At 41.6% G+C, this 24,665-nt stretch overlaps 1 protein-coding gene and 1 long non-coding RNA gene across 2 annotated transcripts in view; both read right to left on the bottom strand.

The window, feature by feature from the left end:
• Positions 1-24,665, bottom strand: part of LOC115469717 (zinc metalloproteinase-disintegrin-like brevilysin H2a) — a 107,109-nt gene that overhangs the window by 42,192 nt on the left and 40,252 nt on the right. The window contains exons 15-16 of the mRNA XM_030202504.1: positions 14,189-14,292; positions 11,579-11,656 (exon numbers count right to left, since the gene is read on the bottom strand). Coding sequence (XP_030058364.1) covers positions 11,579-11,656; positions 14,189-14,292 — 182 coding nt within the window. The remainder of the gene's footprint in view (positions 1-11,578; positions 11,657-14,188; positions 14,293-24,665) is intronic.
• LOC115469313 lies at positions 3,415-23,831 on the bottom strand. Its single transcript, XR_003941990.1, has 5 exons — positions 23,795-23,831; positions 18,804-18,927; positions 16,784-16,858; positions 11,579-11,656; positions 3,415-3,465 (listed from the first exon to the last, which is right to left on the bottom strand). It is a non-coding gene; the product is annotated as an uncharacterized LOC115469313 (long non-coding RNA).

Raw genomic sequence — 24,665 nt, 5'->3', positions numbered from 1 at the left:
GTCAGGAGCGTGTTAAGAGCAGGATTTGGGCATTCCTAAGACCTGGACATTTTAAAGTCACAATGGAACAAAACAAAAATGTTCAGGACTAAAGCTAAGATGTTTTGAGCTAGACCTGTTTTTAGAACAAATAAGCCACAAAAAGTGCCCTAAATGAGCAGATAATCACTAGATGAATAAAGGAATGACCCCCCCCCCCCTTACTACCTGAGTGGTCACTGGCCTCTTCCCACTCCCCAAAGATGTGAAAACAACAGATACTACCAGTCTCTAGTACAGCCTCAGATGTTATAGCCAGTTCTATTAGAGCAGCAAGCAAGTCCCTTGAGTAACCTGGTGGTTGGTGTGGTGTACTGTGGAGAAGGGGACTCAGGCTCATGATCCACCCTAACTGTTACACTTGTGGTAGAACATGTCAGTCTCCCACAACCCACCAAAAACCTACTGTACCCACATATAGGTGACACCTACAGCCATAAAGGCTATTGTAGTGGTGTACAGTTGGGTACAGTAGGTTTTTGGTGGGTTTTGGAGGGCTTGCCATACAATATGAGGGGGTTAACAGTGAGATGTGTACCTGGGACATTTTATGTGAAGTCCACTGCAGTGTCCCATTGATCTGGGATGTTTGTGTGGTCAGTCTACTAAAACTATTGGCTCCTCCTACATCCCAATGGTTTGATTTTGTGCATTTTTCACTTGGACTTTTTTTTTTTTTTTTTCGAAAATGCCCTTATTGTTTTTCTGACTTTTTCCTATCATTTTGATGAGCACTTACATTCGAAGTTCATTAATGTATAACATCCTAACAGCAAATCATTATTGCTGCTTGGCCAGATGGTACATTTAATAGAGGTATACACTGATGAATGCTTCATTTTATTGAGGGAGCGGGTGGATTTGTTTTATGTTTTATTTTATTTATTCCTTTTATTTGGGGGAAAAAAGGAAAAAAATAAACCCCAAAACAGTTTATGGCCTGGCCCACCCTTGCCCCCTTCCTATCCTCCCCCCAACCCCATAGGCTGATATATGCAGAACATTGAGAATACCCACAGCATTATTTTGAAGTATGGCACTCGTGCAACTGAAGTGACTGCAGATCACTCCTGCCCTACTTCGATCTTGGCTATGCATTAAGGTTTGAGAGAATTCTGAGAGGGTCTAGAGGAGTCAGAAGAGGCTTGGTTTTGTTTGAAGTTTCCTGCATCTTACTTAATGTTGGAGGAGAAGGAGTGTTTAATAAAGAAACAAATGTACAAGGAATGAAATTCCTATTTACTTTCATATTATTTCTGAATGAATCAGGAAACCCATTGATTCTTCCTATTTCATTTTGAATGAAAGTATATTGCAGACATTGATGACCAAGTGGTCCTTTTACTAACCCATGTAGGCATCTGCGTGCATCCTATGTGTGTCAATTTTGGGCTACCATGTGGCCCGGGCGGTAATTTCATTTTTCCAGAGTGCAGTGCTAACTGGGCGGTAATCGGCATTGTATGCATTTAGACCATTACCGCCCAGATAACACATGAGACTTTACTACTAGGTCAATGGGTGGCAGTAAGGTCTCAGGCCTAAAATGGATGCACACCAATTTTTATTTTGCCGCACATCCATTTTCGGCCAAAGAAAAGCCTTTTTTGCAGGTGTGCTGAAAAATGGACCTGCGCACGTCCAATACATGTGTCTATACCAGCACAGGCCATTTTTTGGCGCACCTTAGTAAAAGGATCCCTAAGTGTGCACCCCTAGCAGTAAAGTAACCTGGAACCTGGGCACTGAGGACCATGTACAAGGCCCAATTTGCTGTTTTCTTTCAAAAGGAACCAGTTGCTTCAAATGGCACGCTATAGTTCCTTAACTGTACAGAGATATCATAATTCATCGCTCATCAGTGTAGATTACTTGCTTATTTTGGCAATATCACAGGGGCTTTGTCTTTAATTAAAGTTCCCTTAACCCCCCCCCCCCCCCCCCACACACACACACACACACTAACCAACACCAGCAATATTACAGGAGCTTTCTCTTTTATTAAACTTCCCTTAACCCAGAAAAGAATGACATTAATATAAAATGCTACATTAATATGATTCAAAAGTACACCTTAAAAAATTTATTAATAGAACACCCTACTAAATACAGCACCTGCTAACCACTAGATAACATGTAACCACAACACCATATAAATTCAAGAAGTGGAAGGTAATGTGTCAATGCTAAACACCACAAACAGGACTAATGTCCAAAAATAGGGGCTACAGCAGTTACAATCATTGGCAACCTAGCCACCAGAACTAAATAATAGTGAAGAAAAACGCATAACACAGAAAAAAAAAAACTCCACTCAACTCAAAGTGTGTGGTAACTCTAGCTAATGAAAAACAAGTCCAACTGACGACTTCTTTTCATTAGAGTTACCAAACACTTTTGCGTTGATTGGAATTTATTTCTGCCTTGTGCGTTTTTTCTCCACTATTATTTAGTTCTGGTGGTTAAGTTGCCAGTGTTTGTAACTGCTGTAGCTCCTATGTTTGGACATTAGTCCTGTTTGGGATGTTTAGCATTGATCCATTACCTTCCACTTATATGGTGGTGTTGTTATGTGTTATCTAATGGTAGTTAACAGGTGCTGTATTGTGTTATTGTATATATCCCTGCTGAATATTGACCACACTATGTCCAATGCATATTACTAACTCTAATTAGTCAGGTGTTTCCCAGAGTACATCTAATAACTGACACATTCCCCCCAAACTAATCTTCCTTAATTTCATCCTTACAAGCCTCAAAGTTTTGTCCCAGTCATTCTTTTTGGATCAATAGATAATATATAAAATTGTAAATCGGTGCCAAAAAACCACACTCAACATTATTCTTTAAACTACTCCTAAAGTTAGGCGCACTTTATAGAATATATGCATCTGCCCTTCTTGTGCCTAAAATTTAGGCACACCCATTTAGGCTACCTAAAACCAGGCCTAAATAACTGTGCCTAACGTAGGTGCATATCGGATGTATTCAATAACAGTGCAAATATTTATTTTGGCATGCCCACAACCAGCCTATTCTCCACCCATGACCATGTCCCCTTTTTAGCTGTGCATATTAGAATTTGCGCACACCATGTTATAGACTACTTCTATAAAGTTGTGTGCATACATTTGAATTAAGTACCAATTATTGGCACTGATTGACTTGCTAATCAATTAAATTGTGTGCACATTTTGGCTGCATACACCCTATTAGTGCACACAACTTAAAGCGCCATATATAGAATTTGGGGAATGTAAGCATGGTTAGCACCTCCTAAACAAAGTCAACTATACAGAGAAAAAGAATCCGATGAAATGATTTTGGCTGTCACGCTTCTGGAGATGGTGTTTGTCTATAATAAAATTCCATTTTTGTTTGTGGTCTTCCTTGATTCCTTCTTTAATCTTCAAGTTAGGTTGCTATCTGCAAAATCATAAGGAATGCAGCTTATTAGTGGGATGTTTTATAAAAATGAGGTCAATAACAAGACTTTGTCGGCCATTTTTCACAGTAAAGATTTTCTGCATGTGACAAAGCCCTACTTCTCATATCAAGGGCATAAATTAAAGGGCATTTAGAGAACCCCAGGTGGGCTTTAGAAGCCCCCTGATGGGCTAAAGAGTCCCCTCAACCCCTTCAGCTCAAATGAAGAGCAACACACAAAATAATTACTGGTGACATTTACTTATGGATGCAGAGGAGACAGGAGATCATTCACATCCCATAGCTACATTTTGCAAAAATGGATGCTAACCTTCAGGCATTTTAGTTAGTACTGTCATGTGTGATGATCACATTTAGCACAACTTTGAAACCTTTGTAGGAGTTGCAGCCCTGTGGGTACATTAACTCACAGGAGTGTGAGTTTGTGTCTAAGGGAAATCTTCACTGATTTTGTCTCTTGAGTTTGTCCCTTTTCTCTGTTGGTAAAAGTAACTGCACAATCAAACAGCTTAAGCACCTTTAGGTGTAGATGGAGCGGGCAATTCTTCATCAGTTTTTCTTTTCAGGTAAACTGGTATTTACTTCAGCCTAAAATTTGAAAGTTGCCTGACTGGAGATAATATTCTAAGGACCCTTTTACAGAGGGATGGGAGGGCTAACATGTGCCCAATCGGCACTACAACCAGGGCACATGTGCCCGGTGGTAATTCTGAGTTTGGCGCATGCTGATTCCTATGGTAGAAATAATTTGGCGCACACTGCGTGGTTTACCATGTGAGCCCTTACTGATAGGTCAATGGGTGGCGGTAAGGGCTCAGGCCGTAAATAGATCCGCGCTAGTTTTAATATTAGCGCGGGCCAATTTCCCAGCACATTAAAAATAGCCTTTTTCCCAGCTGCAGTAAAAGAAATGGCCCAGTGCGTGCCTATAAATGCGCCCACACTACAGCAGACCACTTTTTACCACAGCTTTGTAAAGAGACCCTTAAAACGGTTTTCTGCATGTTAAGCCACTTTTACAAACAGAAAACGGTTTTTACAAAATTGCACAATCATTTACTCGTGCTCAGTGTGTAATAGAGACAAATAAAGCAAACAGAATGCTAGGAGTTATTAGGAAAGAAATAAAGAATATCATAATGCCTCTGTATCACTCCATAGTGAGACCACACCTTGAGTATTGTGTGCAATTCAGGTTGACGCATCTCAAAACAGCTACAGCAGAATTAGAAAAGGTATAGAGAAGGGTGAAGAAAATGATAAAAGGGGTAGAATGATTTAAGGCTAAAGAGGTTAGGGCTCTTTAGCTTGGAGAATAGATGGCTGAGGGGAGATCTGGTAGAGTTCTACAAAATCCTGAGTGGATTAAAAAAAAATACAAGACTAGAGAATACTCCATGAAGTTACATAGCAAATACTTAAAACATAGAAGAAAGTATTTTTTTTTACTCAACAATAGTTGCACTTTGAAACTTGTTGACAGGGAATGTAGTACAAGCATTTAGGGCCCTTTTACTAAGCCGTGGTAAAAATTGGCTTGCGGTAGTGTAGGCGCAGGTTTTGGGCACGTGCAGAAATATTTTTCAGCGCACGTACCAAAATGCCTTCTTAAAATTTTTGCTGAAAATGGACGTGTGGCAAAATCAAAATTGTTGCGCGGCCATTTTGGGTATCTGACCTTACCACCAGCCTAGTGGTAAAGAATCTGCGTGGTAACGACCTACACATGTGAGATGCCACTTGGTGCTTCCACTAAGTGCTTCCAATTATAAAAAATTTTGTCAGATGCATGTAGCAGATGTGCACCAAAAATGCAATTACCATAAGAGACATGTGGTAGTCAGGCGGTAAGTTCATTTTGGCACACGTTGGGCATGCGTAGATGCTTACGCGGCTAAGTAAAAGGGGCCCTTAGTATTTTAAAAAGATTGCACACTTTACTGCTAGGAATTTTCCCAAACTATTATTAAGGTATTATTTATTTTAAAAATGTCTTTAGCTTTAGTTACACTACCAAAGTAAAACAGTTCTGACCATTTTCTTACCCCAAAGCTTATAGAACAGAGGCTATGTTCTTCTTCCTGATTGATAGCGTGGAAGGATACATCCCATGGAGAAAAAATTCTGAACTGGAATAAATATCCAGCCCAAGGTAGGGTTTCTTGTCTTAGGTTCCAGGTCCTCAGCCACTGTCCCTTGCAGCAAGGGGACCAGGGTTTTGGTTTCAGGCTCCCTGACCAATTATTATGACCAATACAAGGGGACAAAATATAGCTAATAATCTGACTGCAGCATCTTTATCTACTGAGAGAAAGATCTCTGACTAACTTAGTCTCAGATGCACTAGAGCTAGGAGTGGGAACTAGCTGCAGAATCTGGAAAGCTGCTGGTCTACCTCAGATGACAACTGGAACAGGGACCCAGGGCACCATCAATGTTTAAGGAAGAGTAATGGATAAAGAAGAAGAGATGCTACACATCCAGCCTGAGAAGGAGAACGCAGAGACTAGGAAAAGTCTAGCAAAGAAGCCAAGGTAAAGCCTCCAGCACCAGGTTTCCCTCTGGAGAGAACCAACTTTTACACTTGTATTTAAGAATAGAGAATTAGGGAGGAGAATATAAAAGACTTTATCTGTAAGTATTAACTTACCTAAACTGTCTGACAGATACAATTCCTGTAAATAGTTGCTTTAAAGTACTGTCACATTTATTTGATCTGTTCCAAGTTTGAATAAACCCTTTATGGTTAGGAACAGATATCCATGTGTACACTACTTTGATTGCTAGAGGTGTGCTGAGTGTGAAGATTAAAGTGTCAGTTTTTGCCCTGTCACTCAACTACCAGTCCAATAAACTTTTAAGTAACCTAACCTGATGCTCACTGAGCAACCTAGAGTTACATAAACCTTAAGAGAAATAGGAAAAGTGAGGAAATCATAGTGAAATTTTTAAATCAGATTGATAATATAATAAATAGGTAATTGTAGTATTGTTGGTCACATAATTGCATTTTTGGTAAATTATTTTAATAATTTATTTTTAGAATCTTCATTGAATTCTTAAAATCACAATAAATCAATTTTTCCACAAGAATGATGCCTCTTAGAGTTCTTGCATTAAATAATGTCTGTTAATGTGCAATAAAGCTTATCAAAACATTAACGCAGGTTACATAAGTACATAAGTACATAAGTAATGCCATACTGGGAAAAGACCAAGGGTCCATCGAGCCCAGCATCCTGTCCACGACAGCGGCCAATCCAGGCCAAGGGCACCTGGCAAGCTACCCAAACATACAAACATTCTATACATGTTATTCCTGGAATTTTGGAGTTTTCCAAGTCCGTTTAGTAGCGGTTTATGGACTTGTCCTTTAGGAATCCGTCCAACCCCTTTTTAAACTCTGCTAAGCTAACCGCCTTCACCACTTTCTCCGGCAACGAATTCCAGAGTTTAATTACACGTTGGGTGAAGAAAAATTTTCTCCGATTTGTTTTAAATTTACTACACTGTAGTTTCATCGCATGCCCCCTAGTCCTAGTATTTTTGGAAAGCGTGAACAGACGCTTCACATCCACCTGTTCCACTCCACTCATTATTTATATACCTCTATCATGTCTCCCCTCAGCCGTCTCTTCTCCAAGCTGTATAGCCCTAGCCTCCTTAGTCTTTCTTCATAGGGAAGTCGTCCCATCCCCGCTATCATTTTAGTCGCCCTTCGCTGCACCTTTTCCAATTCTACTATATCTTTCTTGAGATGCGGCGACCAGAATTGAACACAATACTCAAGGTGCGGTCGCACCATGGAGCGATACAACGGCATTATAACATCCTCACACCTGTTTTCCATACCTTTCCTGATAATACCCAACATTCTATTCGCTTTCTTAGCCGCAGCAGCACACTGAGCAGAAGGTTTCAGTGTGTTATCGACGACGACACCCAGATCCCTTTCTTGGTCTGTAACTCCTAACGTGGAACCTTGCATGACGTAGCTATAATTCGGGTTCTTTTTTTCCACATGCATCACCTTGCACTTGCTCACATTAAACATCATCTGCCATTTAGCCGCCCAGTCTCCCAGTCTCGTAAGGTCCTCTTGTAATTTTCACAATCCTGTCGCGATTTAACGACTTTGAATAACTTTGTGTCATCAGCAAATTTAATTACCTCGCTAGTTACTCCCATCTCTAAATCATTTATAAATATATTAAAAAGCAGCGGTCCTAGCACGGACCCCTGAGGAACCCCACTAACTACCCTTCTCCATTGTGAATACTGCCCATTTAACCCCACTCTCTCTGTTTCCTATCCTTCAACCAGTTTTTAATCCACAATAGGACATTTCCTCCTATCCCATGACCCTCCAATTTCCTCTGTAGCCTTTCATGAGGTACCTTGTCAAACGCCTTTTGAAAATCCAGATACACAATATCAACCGACTCCCCTTTGTCCACATGTTTGTTCACTCCTTCAAAGAATTGAAGTAAATTGGTCAGGCAAGATTTCCCCACACAAAAGCCATGCTGACTTGGTCTCAGTAATCCATGTCCTCGGATGTGCTCTGTAATTTTGTTTTTGATAATAGCCTCTACCATTTTCCCCCACCGACGTCAGACTCACCGGTCTATAATTTCCCGGATCTCCCCTGGAGCCTTTTTTAAAAATGGGCGTTACATTGGCCACCCTCCAATCTTCCGGTACCACGCTCGATTTTAAGGATAAGTTGCATATCACTAGCAGTAGCTCCGCAAGCTCGTTTTTCAGTTCTATCAGTACTCTAGGATGAATACCATCCGGTCCAGGAGATTTGCTACTCTTCAGTTTGCCGAACTGCCCATTTACGTCCTCCAGGTTTACCGTGAAGTCAGTAAGTTTCTCCGACTCGTCCGCTTGAAATACCATTTCCGACACCGGTATCCCACCCAAATCTTCCTCGGTGAAGACCGAAGCAAAGAATTCATTCAGTCTCTCCGCTACGTCTTGTCTTCCTTGATCGCCCCTTTTACCCCTCGGTCATCCAGCGGCCCAACCGATTCTTTTGCCGGCTTCCTGCTTTTAATATACCGAAAAAAATTTTACTATGTTTTTTGCCTCTAATGCTATCTTTTTTTCATACTCCCTCTTGGTCTTCTTAATCTGCGCCTTGCATTTGCTTTGACACTCCTTATGCTGTTTCTTGTTATTTTCAGACGGTTCCTTCTTCCATTTTCTGAAGGCGTTTCTTTTAGCCCTAATAGCTTCCTTCACCTTACTTTTCAACCAGGCCGGGTGTCTTTTGGACTTCCGTCTTTCTTTTCTAATTCGCGGAATATGTATGGCTGGGCTTCCAGGATGGTATTTTGAACAGCGTCCACGCCTGTTGTACAGTTTTTACTCTCTCAGTTGCCCCCCTAAGTTTTTTTTTTACCGTTCTTCTCATTTTATCATAGTCTCCTTTTTTAAAGTTAAACGCTAACGTATTTGACTTTCTGTGTACAGTTACTTCAAGGTTGATGTCAAAACTGATCATATTATGGTCACTGTTATCAAGCGGCCCCAGTACCATAACGTCCCTCACCAGATCATGCGCTCCACTAAGGACCAAGTCTAGAATTTTCCTTCTCTCGTCGGCTCCTGCACCAGTTGCTCCATAAAGCTGTCCTTGATTTCATCAAGGAATTGTATCTCTGTAGCGTGTCCCGATGTTACATTTACCCAGTCTATATTTGGATAATTGAAGTCACCCATTATTATCACATTGCCCATTTTGTTCGCGTCTCTGATTTCTTTTATCATTTCTGTGTCTACCTGCTCATCCTGGCGAGGCGGACGGTAGTACACTCCTATCACCATTTTTTCCCTTTTATACATGGAATTTCAACCCACAGTGATTCAAAGGTGTGATTTGTGTCCTGCTGAATTTGTAATCTATCTGAGTCAAGGCTCTCTTTAATATACAATGCTACCCCTCCACCAGTCCGGTCTACCCTATCATTATGATATACTTTGTACCCCGGTATGACAGTGTCCCACTGGTTATCCTCCTTCCACCAGGTCTCAGTAATGCCTATTATATCCAATTTTTCATTTAGTGCAATATATTCCAACTCTCCCATCTTATTTCTTAGACTCCTAGCATTTGCATATAGACATTTCAGAGTATGTTTGTTGTTCTTTTTGCATGATGCTTAGTACCTGAAACTATTGATTTGACATCTTTTGTCTGATCTTTAGTTGTATTTAAGGGCACCTGGCCTACCATGGTCTGTTGTGCAACCTCACTATCCAGAAACCCTATCTTCCCTGTTTGTGAGGTATCTTTGCAAGATACCTTTTCCCGAACCATGCATAAGTATGTAAGTATTGCCACACTGGGACAGACCAAAGATCCATGAAGCCCAGCATTCTGTTTCCAGCAGTGGCCAATCCAGGTCACAAATACCTGGCAAGATTCCGAAAAAGTTCAATACATTTTATGCTGCTTATCCCAGAAATAAGCAGTGGATTTTCTCCAAGTCAATTTAATAATGGTCTATGGACTTTTCCTTTAGGAAGCAATCCAAACCTTTTTTTAACCCCGCTAAGCTAATCACCTTTACCACATTCTCTGGCAATGAATTCCAGAGTTTAATTAATTACAACCTTTATCATTTTCGTCGCTCTTCTCTGTACCTTTTCTAATTCCACTATATCTTTTTTGAGATGCAGTGACCAGAATTGAACACAATATTCGAGGTGCAGTCGCACCATGGAGCGATACAAAGGCATTATAACATCCTCACTTTTGTTTTCCATTCCTTTCCTAATAATACCTAACATTCTATTTGCTTTCTTAGCGGCTGCCACACACTGAGCAGAGGATTCCAACATATCAACAATGACGCCGAGATCTGTTTCTTGGTCGGTGACTCCTAACGTGGAACCTTGCATTACGTAGCAATAATTCGGGTTCCTCTTTCCCACATGCATCACTTTGCACTTGCTCACATTAAGCGTCATCTGCCATTTAGACGCCCAGTCTCCCAGTCTCCTAGATTATAAGCTTTCTGGGGCAGGAAAATATTTATTTTACATGAAATGTAATTCGTCTTGAGCTCATGTTTGGACATGTTTGTAATCAAATCCAAATCAAAAACTATATAATATTTATTTATTTATTGCATTTGTATCCCACATTTTCCCACCTATTTGCAGGCTCAATGTGGCTTACAGAGTTTTGTTATGACGTGTCATTCCAGGATATCAGATACATTAGTAATATATAGAGATTAAGAAAAGGAAGAGAGAGGAAGGTATTGGGCAGGATAGTATAGATGGTGGATTTTAATAACTGGGTGGGTTGGTGAGGTAGTTTTGTAAGGCTATGGGTTCTCTTTGTAGGCCTTATTGAAGAGATGTGTCTTCAAAGATTTGCGAAAGTTAGTTATTTTGTCAATGGTTCTCAGGGCTGTAGGTAATGCATTCCACAACTGCGTGCTCATGTAAGAGAAGGTGGTGGCGTGTATCAGCTTGTAGGACAGAAGAGATGTATGGTCTAAAGAAACATTGTGTTTGGTATAAGCAACATTGAGAGGTCCTTTTACTAAGGTGTGCTGAAAAGTGGCCTGCGATAGTGTAGGCAAATGTTTTGACCACGCGCAGAATCTTTTTTCAGTGCACCTTTAAAAACTGCCTTTTTGGGGGGAGGGCCGAAAATGGACGTGCGGCAAAATGAAAATTGGCGCGCGTCCATTTTGGGTCTGAGACCTTACCACCAACCATTGACTTAGCAGTGAGGTCTCAAGCATTAACCAGGCGGTAATGGTCAATGCACATCGAAATGCCGATTACTGCCTGCATGCCAGGAAATAAAAATATTTTCTGACGCACGTATTGGATGTGCATAAAAAATGAAATTACTGCACGGGCCACTCAGTAGCCGGGCAGTAGCATGGAATTGGCGTACGTTGGGCGTGCATAGGTGCTTACGTGACTTAATAAAAGGGCCCCTGAATCTGTACAGAAGCAGAAAAGGAGAATATGTTCAGTGAAGAGACAACCTAGGTAGCTGATGCTTTGTGGGAATGTGTTTAGGTTGCACTGGTGTAAACCTTTGTAAGATGCTACTCACTTTTGGAAAGAGAAGTACATCGCAGTTTGGAGGAGCCCATCCCTCTTCACACTGGCACTGCAGCTCATGGTTACACACCTAAGCAAAGATAAACACTTTATTACTCTTCAATCATTCTGGGCAAAAGGTCTCTCCCTCTGCATTTACCCTAGAAAAGATCCACTGTTTCAAAATGTATATTAATTTGTAGGTAGATCTGTTAGTGCTATAGAAATGATAAGTTGCTGCAGTATAGAAGTTCAACAATCTCCAAAACCCTCAGTGCTCGGTGAATATTACTTTACACTTTGAGCTGATAGCCATTGTTCAGGGATACAACCTATACAGGGATTTAATGTAACAAGATTAAAGCTGGATCACTCAGATCTAAAGACATCAGTGCTACTGAGTAAAGGAAAGCCACTTCCTTTTCCAGCCAGTTCATCATGTTCAGGTTCTTAGCAGCAGCTCTCTTGAAGAGTAATCTAATGATTAGAGCAGTGCAAATCCTACTGATGCTCACTCCACCTTATTTTCAAAAGAGAAAGACGCCCATATTTCGACCCAAATCGGGAGTTGGGCGTCTTTCTCCCATGGGCGCCCAAATCGGTATAATCGAAAGCCGATTTTGGGCATCTTCAACTGCAATCTGTTGCGGAAACTGCCAAAGTTGACGGGGGGTGTCGGAGGCGTGGTGAAGGCGGGACAGGGGCGTGTTTATCGGCTGATGAGAGATGGGCGTCCTCGGACGATAATCGAAAAATAGGCGTTTTTAGCGCGAATTTGGGTCACTTTTTTGGACCCCTTTTTTTCACGAACAAGTCCCAAAACAGTGCCCTAAATGACCAGATGACCACTGGAGGGAATCGGGGATGACCACCCCTGACTCTCCCAGTGGTCACTAACCCCCTCCCACCCAAAAAAAAAACAAGTTTAAAAACTTTTTTTCCAGCCTGTATGCCAGCCTCAAATGTCATACCCAGCTCCATCACAGCAGTATGCAGGTCTCTGGAGCAGTTGTTAGTGGGTGCAGTGGACTTCAGGCAGGTGGACCCAGTCCTATCCCCCCCTACCTGTCACACTTGTGGTGGTAAATGGGAGCGCTCCAAACCGCCCCCAAAACCCACTTTACCCACATCTAGGTGCCCCCCTTCAGCTATAAGTGCTATAGTAATGGTGTAATGTTGTGGGAGTGGGTTTGGGGGGGATTTGGGGGGCTCAGCACCCAAGGGAAGGGAGCTAAGGACTTCAGAGGTAGTTTGCTTTGTTTTTTAAATTGTTACAAGTGCCCCCTAGAGTGCCCGGTTGGTGTCCTAGGATGTCAGGGGGACCAGTGCACTACGAATCCTGGCCCCTCCCACGTCCCAGTGCCTTGGATTTGGTCATTTTTGAGCTGGGCGCCTTTGGTTTCCATTATCGCTGACAAACGATACCGCCCAGCTCAAATCTGCACAAATCCGATGCATTTGGCTGGACCATATTATCGGAAAAAAGATGGACGTCCATTTTTTTCGACAATACGGTTTGTCCCGCCACTTCACGTACCTGTTCTCGGAGATAGACGCCCATGGAGATGGGCGTTCGCATTCGATTATGCCCCTCCACGTGACCATGTGAAAACCAATTAACCCTCCATTTCCTTGGGTACGAACTTAGGGGTCCTTTTACTAAGATGCACTGAAAAATGGCTTGCAGTAGTATAGGCGCGGGTTTTGGGTGCGCACCAATCCATTTTTCAGTGCGACAAAATGAAAATTGCCGCATGTCCATTTTGGGTCCGAGACCTTACCGCCAGCAATTGACCTAGCAATAAAGTCTCTTGTGGTAACCGGGTGGTAATGACCTATGCTTGCCAAATGCCACTTGGTGCACGTAGCTGACGCGCATTAAAAAAAAATATTTTTGGGGTGCGCTGCGTGCCAAAAATGAAATTACCACAAGGGCAATGCAGTAGTCATGCGGTAACTCCATTTTGGCATGCATTGGGCGCACGTAGCTGCTTATGCGGCTTAGTAAAAGGGCCCCTTAGTATCCTTTGCACTAAGGCAGCTTGTAGTTCCATAAATTTACTGCAGTAACACAGGTTCGCAAATACTGTGATAATGTCTTTTGGCACATTGCTACTGAAGGAAATACCATGACTATACTGCCACAGAACTGCAAAGAAAGTGGAAAAGTGGAACTCAACTCAGGGAGGGGAGTGGCAAGATGGCGTCCTAGCTTGCTGCGTGAGCGCCTCGGGAGTCTGCTGGAAATACCTCATTCTTATTTTTCCTGTGTTGAAATGCCTCATACTAAGCGGAAAGCGGCGATTAAAAGGCAACCGCCGATAGCCTTTACCTCGTCTCCGATACAGCAGACCCTAGACCGCTACATGACAAGCTTCCCGGTGGAACATGGTTTGGCGAGTCCCGCGTTGAGTGACGCCGAAGTAGCGACGTCTATTCTGGGACCGGATACCACGCTATCGCCGCCTGAGCTGACGCGACCTCCGTGTCCTGCAAGTTCCAGGGCGGGGTTTACAGGCCAAGCTGAGACGGAAGACGCCGACAGTTTGAGCCTGATCGGCGGTTCCTCCCCTGGACAAGCAGAAGGAGACATACTGGAGCAAGGAGCCCCACAAGAGGTTACCCTGACGGCTATTTGGCAAGCGGTCCGGGGACTTTCGGCTGAGGTGGCTAAATCTACTAAAGAAATGTCTACAATAGTGAGTAAACTGTCTACAATGTCAGAAGCTTTTGATAAAATAAAAATAGAGGTATCAAATCAAGTATCTCAGGTAAAAGAGGTAAATACAGTGAAATTGACTGTGGACACCTTGGTTAAAGATAAAATGCTAACATTTCGCAAAATAGAGCAAATTGAGAACTTTAATCGACGTCTTACACTTAGACTATTGAATTTCCCAATTTCACCTGCATTATCATCTTATGATTTCTTCAAAAAATATCTACAAGAGATTCTGAAGCTCTCTCCTAAAGACATTCCCCCTTGTAATAAAGTTTATTACCTTCCAACTATTCAGAAACGTGGAGAGGCTTCTCAATCAGTAAATATGGTGAACATAGCCCCTCAGAGGAATGATATCGACTTGCAGAATTTAACCGCATTATTGGAAGACTCTATGGCTGAAATATCTAACCGGGGGACTTTGATAGTATCTTTAGTATTTGAGCAAGACTTAAATACGATTATGAAATTATATTTCAAAAACTCCTCAGCACTCTTTTGCGGTCAAAAAATATGGGTATACCCTGATGTCACAAAGGTGACCCAGCAAAGAAGAAAACAATTCTTGACCCTGAGAGAAGATGTAAAAACTTTGGGTGCAACTTTTACATTGGTTTATCCCTGTAAATGTGTGATACGTTTACTAGGTGTCAAATATGTCTTTTTTGAACCGTGTCAGCTGAAGGTTTTTCTGGACTCTAAAAATCCAATTAGCCGCCAGACTGGAACAACTGAATCAGCGAATAGAAGATGCCGGGATAAAGAACAGGTGGTTTAAAATTTGATTTTCCTTATTGAATTCTCCTTTTAGTTTTCTAAATCCACTCCCCCCCAATAACTGTTGTGGTCTAAGGAAGAGTTAGAATATTACGATTAGATATATATATCTTTTATTTTGTATTTGCCTTATAACTGTTTCTCTGTATTACCTTACAAATTGATATTCATTTGTAAAAATTTGAAATTCAATAAATAAAAAATTAAAAAAAAAAAAAGGAACTCAACTCAGGCTTGCAATCTGTCAGTGGTGGAAAAAATACCCCCCACCCACCCACCCACACACACACACACACACACACACACACACTCCTGATCCATTTTTTTGAATAAGACTTTACTTGCTGGAATATCTAATTCTTGGCAGTAGTATCGTAAGATTACAAAGCAAGGTTTGTTTGATTTTTTTTAACTGAGGAAGCCTCCAGTGCCAGACTGCCTGGGGATTGCTCCTGCCCTTCCACCACTACCTACCAGGGAACCCCCCAGTGGCTGCTGTGGAGGATGGTTTCCAGGGATTGCAGTGAATGGGGGTTCTGAAAAAGGGAGATCTATTTTTGAATAGACTGAGATGAGAGAAGGGATTTGTTTAAAAATCATTGGATACTTTCAGTTGCTCCTTTGGAGCCTCGGACAACACCTTACCATCCTGACCCTCACAAGAAGGAACATAAATAGCATCTCTCTTTCCATGAATAACTCGTCTTGCAAGCATCAATGAAAGCTGTGTTAATCATTTTGCATAATAAAGAGCTGATTTAATAAAGAACTAATTTGCATACATTTAGGTTTTCAAGCTTCTGTGGTGAGATAAAAAGTTCCATGGTATTCTTCATTATTGCAAATAACACATTATTAGCACACTCACAGTTTTAGCGGGCGCCAAAAACGTGAGCGTACCTTAGTAAAAGACGTCCTTAGTGATTTTATTATTGGGATTTGGCATGGTGTGCTATGTTTAATGTTATATTTTTCCCCCTACTTCCCATGCACACCTCCCAGAACATTTTCTAGTTAGGCCTCTATCAATGCTATTATTTAAACTCCTTGGCCAGTGTTGCTTTAAAATTCTGGCTTTGGCATTTAAAGTTATACCCAGGTTGACCCGGCTCATCTAAGAAATTTTCTGGAAGCTAGGAAACCTCCAATCCCAATGGTAGCGTCTTCTCCCATACTGAATGTTGTTTCCACTGAATAGATTAAACTCCTATAAATATTTAACCGGTAGCCTCTGGAAGAAATTATCTTTATTTTGTTAGTTTGTGGGTAGGTTCTTCTCCTTCTCCTTCTCCACTTTCCTATGCCCCCCACCCCCCTTTATTTCCTAATTTTGAGGTTATTAATACTAACTATTCTTTTTAGCTTTTTAATTTTTTGTATTTGCTTTGTCACTTATTTCCTTGGAATGGATAGAATTTTCTGTTTTCAAATGTTGTACTTGAGATGTAATTGGAAGTATGCGTAATTAAAAAACAAAAAAAGTTATGCCCAGATACTGATGCTGAATATCTGGGTAAAGCTTTAAATGCCAAAATAGCTGTCCTAACTTGTCTGGATAGTTATTCCAGTGTCAGTGCTGAATATTAGCAATACATAGGAAAATTCTTATCTGAGAAGGAGCCTCTCCTATCTGGATAAATGCCACTAAATATTGTAGGCTACATTTCTTAGCCTAGACCAATCTTTCCCAACACACACAAGAGAGAACTCAAGTCTTACCGCATGGCCTTTACATTTCTCTGAGCAGTGTATCCACTCTTTGTCAATACTCTTGCATTGTGAATTAAAGCACATCTGCAAACCAAATTACACAGTTGAAAATGAATATTTATTATTTTAAATATTTTTCTTATGCTAAATTTTCTCATTTGTGTTCCACATCTTTCCTCTTTCAAAATTTTACAAGTCTTGCAGTGTCTGCCTGTACTGAGAAGGCAAAAAGGAGCCATCTACAAGCACTGTTTTGCCACTAGATGTCACTTTAAGAGATGTTATTTTAGCACATTTCATTTTATTCAATAAGACCAGTTACTAATACTTGGGGTTAACAGTAAAATAACGTTAGCCCACGTTGATGTCCCCCCAAGAAGTATTACTGACATACAGACTTCAACAAAATCAGTTTGGTAAGCAATTCAACAAGCCTGGGAAAATGTAGAAGATTGAAAGAACTTGTTCAAGTAACCTTTTTGAAATCACTTGAAGCAGTCAGTAGCCTTATTCATAAATCATATGGAGACACAGTTAAATATCTAAATATGCATAACCTTGAGGAAGGCAAAATGGGTGAGATGTCACAGGGACATTCCTTTACCAAAGGAAAATCTTGCCAAATGAATCTGATTGATTTCTTTGATTGGGTGACCAAAGAACTGGATAAAGGACATGCACTAGATGCAATATACGTGGATTTCAGCAACACCTTTGATATGGTTCCTCACATAAGATTCATGAATAAGCTGAGAGGGCTGAACTTAGGACCCTAAGTGATGAATTGGATTGGGTGGCTGTGAATGGAATCTACTTGGAGAAAAGGAAGGTGAGTAGTGGAGTGCCTCAGGGATCAGTACTGGGCCGATTGTGTTTAATATATTTGTGAGAGATGTTGCTGAAGGATTAGAAGGAAAAGTTTGCCTTTTTGCGGATGACATGAAGATAGCCACTAGAGTGGATACCCTGGATGGAGCAGAAACCATAAGAAGAGACCTCCAATTGAAAGAACGCTCCGGAATGAAGAAGCAAAGGATAGTCCCCGGAACAGTGTAGTGATGGGTGCAGTACACAGTGGGGGACCCAGGACCCTATCTCCCTCTACCTGTCACACTTGTGGTGGAAACTGTGATCCCACCCAAAGTCACCAAAACCCTACTGTACCTACATATAGGTGCCCCCTTCACCCATAAGGGCTATTGTAGTGGTATACAGTGGGGAACTGTGTTTTTGGTGGGTTTTGGAGGGCTCAGGGGACAAGATAAGGGAGCAAACATGAGATGTGCACCTGGGAGCAATTTCATGAAGTGCACAGAAGTGACCTCTAGGGGCCCCATTGCTCTCCTGGAATGTCTGGGGGACCAGTCTAGTAAAAATGCTGGTTCCTCCTACATCCCAATGGCATGAATCTCTACATTTTGCACTTATTTGTTTTTTTATTTTTGAAAATGGACCAAAAAACCAAAACATCCAAAGCACAAAACCTTGTTTGAATCAGTATTAAAAAAAAAAAAAAAGATAGACTTATTTCTTTTTTCAAAAATGACCTTATTTCCTATTCAGATTTTGGACGTTTTGTGCAAAACATCCAAAGTTGGACTTGAGTATCATATCAAAAATGCCCCTCAGAGTAACCTATGGAACTTTGTAAGTGCTTTGAACATGAGCCCCACAGTAACTTAACAAGTAACTGTAATAAATTACTTTAACTTATTACTTTTATTAAACAAATAACTAGTACCTGTAATGTATTATTTTTCATACTTAACATTTCTTTTATTAAAGTGTAATATATTACTTTTACAAAGTAACTTGAGCAACACTGAATGTTGGATCTCTATAGCAAAGGAAAGGATAGTAGGCACTATGGATGGGCAGATTTGATAGGCCTTATGGTCTTTATGTGCTCCCATTTTTTCTGTTTCTGTTGCTACTGTTTAAGCATAGTGTGCCCTCTTTGCACATAGTGACAAATAACATTTCATCACAAACAACATCCATCCTTAGTGACAATAGATTTTTTTCCTACCTGTTCACTTCCACATTTTGTTCCATTGGTCACAAGCAATGCATCTCCAGAAGGACTAGAAGCAAACAAGCATTTCTGGAAGGATGCTCTATCTGAGCAGAACAGCCTCCCACATAGTATGTCCCTGTTTGAGGTAAAGTTGAAAGAGATGCTATTAGAGGAATTGCTCAGCAGTGTTTTTCATCTTTAGTTTCTGTTCTGTACAAGCAGCTTATGTGACAGCTGTAATAGTAAGATGCTTAGGGATAGGTGGGATATACATTTTTTAATATAAATACATAAATAAACGTATGCAGTTATTTCCATTTATCTTACAATAAGTTCAATTTTACCCATTTTAGGGATCCTTTCCCAAAGGTGCGCTGAAAAACGGCTTACAGTAGAGTAGGCGTGGGTTTTAGGAGCACGCAGAATCATTTTCAGCACACCTGTTAAAAAGGCCTCTTTTTTCACGAAAATGGACGTTTGGCAAAATCAACATTGCTGCACATCCATTTTGGGTCTGAACCCTTACCACCAGCCATAGACCTAGCGGTAAAGAATTTGGGTGGTAATGACCTACATGTGTCAGATGCCACTTGGCGCGCGTCCGCTATGCGTGCCAGAAAATAAAAAATATTTTTCAGATGCACGCCAAAATTGAAATTACTGCAAGTGCCACATGGTAACCAGGCGGTAACTCCAATTTGGCGCATGTTGGGCGCACGTAGGTGCCTACGTGGCTTAGTAAAAGGAGCCCTTAGTTTTCTAATAAATTGTTTTGGGTGAGCAGGTCAGTCTACATAAATGAAATTGAATCAAAGTTTAGCTTTCTGTCTAACTAGCACAGTGAGATTTGCAGAAAGGATAAAACAGTAAAAAACACAAATCCAGTGGGATCCAGTAAAAAAACCAAAACAAAACCACCCAGTGGAACAGAGTAAAAGCAGTTTCTCAATTTGATTGACCACTACAAGTTTCTCTTTCTGTAGCTATCCTGCTTATTTTCGAAGGAGAAGGCCGGCCATTTTCTGACACAAATCGGGAGATGGCCGACCTTCTCCTAATGCTGGCCTAATCGATATAATCAAAAGCCGATTTTGGCTGGCTTCAACTGCTTTCTGTCGCAGGGCCGGCCAAAGTTCAAGGGGGCATGTCAGCAATATACCGAAGGCGGGACAGGGGCGTGGTTAACAGATGGCTGGCCTCGGCCGATAATGGAAAAAAGAAGGCCTGCCCTGACGAGCATTTGGCCGACTTTTCTTGGTCCCTTTTTGTTCACGACCAAGCCTCGAAAAAGTGCCCGAAATGACCAGATGACCACTGGAGGGAATCGGGAATCACCTCCCCTTACTCCCCCAGTGGTCACCAACTCCCTCCCACCCAAAAATAAAAATTAAAACACATTTTTTGCCAGCCTCTATGCCAGCCTCAAATATCATACCCAGCTCCATCACAGCAGTATGCAGGTCCCTGGAGCAGTTTTTAGTGGGTGCAGTGCACTTCAGGCAGGCAGACCCAGGCCCATCCCCCCTACCTGTTACACTTGTGGTGGTAAATGTTGATCCCTCCAAACTCCCCAAAACCCACTGTACCCACATGTAGGTGCCCCCTTCATCCCTTAGGGCTATGGTAGTGGTATACAGTTGTGGGGAGTGGGTTTTGGGGAGGGATTTGGGGGGCTCAGCACCCAAGGTAAGGGAACTATGCACCTGGGAGCAATTTGTGAAGTCCACTGCAGTGCCCCCTAGGGTGCCCGGTTGGTGTCCTGGCATGTGAGGGGGACCAGTGCACTACAAATGCTGGCTCCTCCCACGACCAAATGGCTTGGATTTGGCCGGGTTTGAGATGGCCGCCATTAGTTTCCATTATTGGCAAAAACCAATGGCGGCCATCTCTATCGCCGGTGATCTCTAAGGCTGGCCCAAATGTTGAGATTTGGCCGGCCCCGACCGTATTATCGAAACAAAAGATGGCTGGCCATCTTGTTTCGATAATACGGTCAGGTACACTGCTTTACGGGGCCATCATTACAGATGGCTGCCCTTAGAGATGGCTGGTCCCGTTTGATTATGCCCCTCCACGTCTCCTCAGCAAGACATATACAGCCATGTCAGATCCAGGGCATACCACTTTACACAGATTCAAAAAAGGTTTTGTACTAAAGCAATAAACAATGGATCTTCTTGATATAGGGTAAAAGGACTTCAGAAACCACCGGTGTTGACACTTAGCATTCACTTGTCTATCAGCATTAATGTGGTTAGATTTCATTCATCGGTCCAAAAACCCTTACATTTTTAGTATTTTTTATCAATCTTTTTAAATAAGTGAATCATTAACATAAAAAATTGATTGTATTTATCTTTTTTTTTAATCGTATTTGCACTTATCTTTCAAAAATCTAACTGGTCCCGTTTCACCCAGTAAATAGTGAATGAAATGTAATGAAAGAAGCCAAGAAGCAGAATTTTTGGCAATGGCTTTATAACAGAGGGGTGACTGCATGATAAAAATTGCACTATTGAAGAAGCATATCCCTGAAGAAGCATTATTTGTTGGGTGAAACGGGACCCGTTGCATTTTTGAAAGATAACTGCAAATAAGATTTAAAAAAAAGATAGGTGCAATCAATTCTTTGATGTTAATGATTTACTGATTAAAAAAGATTGATAAAAATAAAAACATTTAAGGGTTTATGGACTGATGAATGAAATCTAACCATAAGAACATAAGAGTAGTCATACTGGGTCAGACCAATGGTCCATCTAGCCCAGTATCCTGTTTTCCAAACACTGGCCAAGCCAGGTCACGAGTACCTGGCGAAAACCCAAATCGTGACAACACTCCATATGCATGAGATAGATTTGCATACCAAGGAGAACGCGCATGCCAATCTCATGCATATTCATTGTGGATATTCAGAAAACCCAATGGAGCTTGGTGTGCCCCGAGGACTGGGTTGAGAAAACCTGATCTAGTAGTGACAACAAAGGATCCAAGTTTTATATTTGGCACGTCAGATGTGACTAATACAGTGAAAGAGCAGATACAAAGTATGGAAATCATTGGGTTCTGGCCCCACTGCCTCTAAAGCCTAACAAGCAAGATTCCCCTGGAGTTGCTCAGAGCACTCCAGATCTCCCTAGGTTCCTCTAAAATCTTACCCTACCCTTAGAGTCCTGAGGGACAGAAATGATTTTCCAATTTCTCCTGCCCAGCTGGTCTAGTATTGGAAAATGGCATCAGTCTCTTTTTGCAATACAACAAAATGCCATTACTGGTACCATTTTCTTATATGATAAAATTTTCTCTGGTCTCAGGACCTGCAGGAGTGGTTGGAGTAAATTTCTGCCTCTGAAAACACCAAGAATGAGATATGAGAAGATCCTGGCTAAGCATTAGCACCTTGTTTTTAGGTGCATTTCACTTAAAAGCTTGAACACTTATTGGGAAGCGTAAAATTATCTGCCTGTCTGTTTGTATGTCTTCTGTACACATCTGGTTCTTTGCACATGTGTATGAAGCAGAAGAAATGAATGCATATGGAAAATAAAAGAAAAAAGAATAAAGAATAGTAAGCTGAGACCGAAAGATGTGGAGGATCCCTCTTGGGCTGCAAAAAGAGCAGCAAGTGCATAGGGTAATGGATTTGATATACTGTCTTTCTGTAGTACAACCAAAATGGTTTATATTTATTATATGCCTGGAATAGACTTCCTGAGCCTGTACGTCTAGCTCCATCTCTACCTGTTTTCAAATCTATGCTGAAAACCCACCTTTTCACCACTGCTTTTGGCTCCTAGCCACTACTCAATTGCCCTCCCCTTGTTCCTTTCTCAGCCTGTACTTCCCTTGCCCATAATTGTCTTGTCTGTCTGTTTTTTTTAGATTGTAAGCTCTATTGAGAAGGGGCTGTCTGTGTCAGGTGTTCAGTGCTGCGTGCGTCTGGTAGCGCTATACAAATGCTAATAATAATATATAATATATGCGGGTACTTTTTCTGCCCCTAGTGAGCTCACAATCTAAGGGCATCTTTTACTAAGGCGCGCTCACGTTTTTAGCGCACGCTAAAATTGTGGGAGTGCTAAATGTTAGAGACGCCCATAGGAATGCATTGGCATCTCTAATGCTTAGCACGGCCACACTTTTAGCGCATGCCAAAAACGTGAGTGCACCTTAGCAAAAGACCCTCTGAGTCTTGTATCTGGGGAAATAGAGGGTTAGGTGGCTTGCCCAGGGTCAAAGGAGTCGCAGAGGGCATTCTCAGCCCACTGCACAAACCATTAGGCTACTTCTCATTTCCTAGGAGTGAAAGAGTGAGGGCAAGAGTGGGAGAGTGGAGAGAAGGAAAGAGGGAAAAGGAAGAAATTGTCAGGAGGAAAGAGATGGAGAATATAGGCAGAGGATGAAACTGCAAGAGGGACAAAACATGGAGAGACATACCTTCTTTATCCACTCACTCCCCCCCAACTCATTCTTTTTCTCCATATACCCCCTCCTAAGAACCATACATCCCATTCTTCCAGGTACACTCTCATCCCCTCCATGCTTCTCCTCTTCCAATTACACAGCTGCTTCCAACCTATTGAGACACTTTCTGCCTTTGTCTTCCCAAAAAATCCCACGCATAGTCTCAAATGGAGGGGAAAAAATGCGCAAACTGTGTCTCACTGTATATGTGCACTTTCAAACTTTTGATTTGGAAGGCATAGAAATATTTTCATTATTGGGGTCAGCTTGTCATATCATCTGAAAATGAAATGACATGAAAATATTTGCTTTTCTTTCTTCCAATTTTCAAAACCAAACCAAACCAAATTGGAAATTTCAATAAAATTACCTGTTTCATTTCAAACAAAAAGTACATCTCTAGTTTTTATGTTTAGATATTTTTAAGCATTTTGCAACAAAGTATAAGTGTGTGGGTGGGTGTGGGTGTATTGCTCAAGTATCTTCAGGTTTGCCAGTATAAATAGGGTTAAATTTCTAAAATAAGATTAATCACTTACTTGAGTGCACAGGGCAAGTATTTATCTCCTTCCTTTTACAGTATCCTATCGGTTTGCGGTCCTCTTGTGCGTTACAACGAAAGCAACCCTCTGTACCTGAATCCATAGCTAAAGAACAAAAATGATCTAGATTCAGTATAACATTATAGTAACATAGAAAATGCTTAATATGGTCCATTTTGGGGGGGGGGGGGGGGGGAATTTATCAAGCAGCTCTGAATGCACCTTAACTTGTGTTATAGAATTAGCGCAGGCTAAATGCTAAAAGCACATAGCGATAAAATGGGCTTCAGTATTTAGCACATGCTAATTCATTGAGGGCCCTTTTACAGAGCGGCAGTAAGCCCAACTTGGGCTTACTGCTCATTCTTCCGGGACTACTGCCAACCAATGCAGCCCATGCAGCTGCTGATGGTAGTTCTGGCTGGAGCATGCACCATTTTATTTTATTTATTTTTATTATTTTGTTACATTTGTACCCTACGCTTTCCCACTCATGGCAGGCTCAATGCGGCTTACATATTGTATACAGGTACTTATTTGTACCTGGGGCAATGGAGGGAAAACAGCACCAGAAATGGTTAACTCAACAGTAACCCAGCAGTAACTGGGCATTGCCGTGTGCTGCCCGGTTATCTATGTGTTACCGCAGGACCCTTACTGCCATTTCAGTGGGTGGTGGTAAAGGCTTCCCATTGCATGGCCATGCGGTAAAAGTTATTTCACCATGTGGCCATTTTTTTTTTTGGGGGGGGGGGGGGGCTTTTACCGGCTGCTGTAAAAAGGGCCCTGGTGCATAAAAAAAACAGCTCTCGCCATTACTACAGAGCCTTTTTCCCCACAGCTTAGTAAAAGGACCCCTTAATGTGTG

This window comes from Microcaecilia unicolor, chromosome 4 (genome assembly GCF_901765095.1).
Source record: "Microcaecilia unicolor chromosome 4, aMicUni1.1, whole genome shotgun sequence".
Classification (NCBI taxonomy): Eukaryota; Metazoa; Chordata; class Amphibia; order Gymnophiona; family Siphonopidae; genus Microcaecilia; species Microcaecilia unicolor.
Note: the sequence above shows the minus strand (reverse complement) of the source record. Positions and strands in the feature narration are given on the sequence as shown.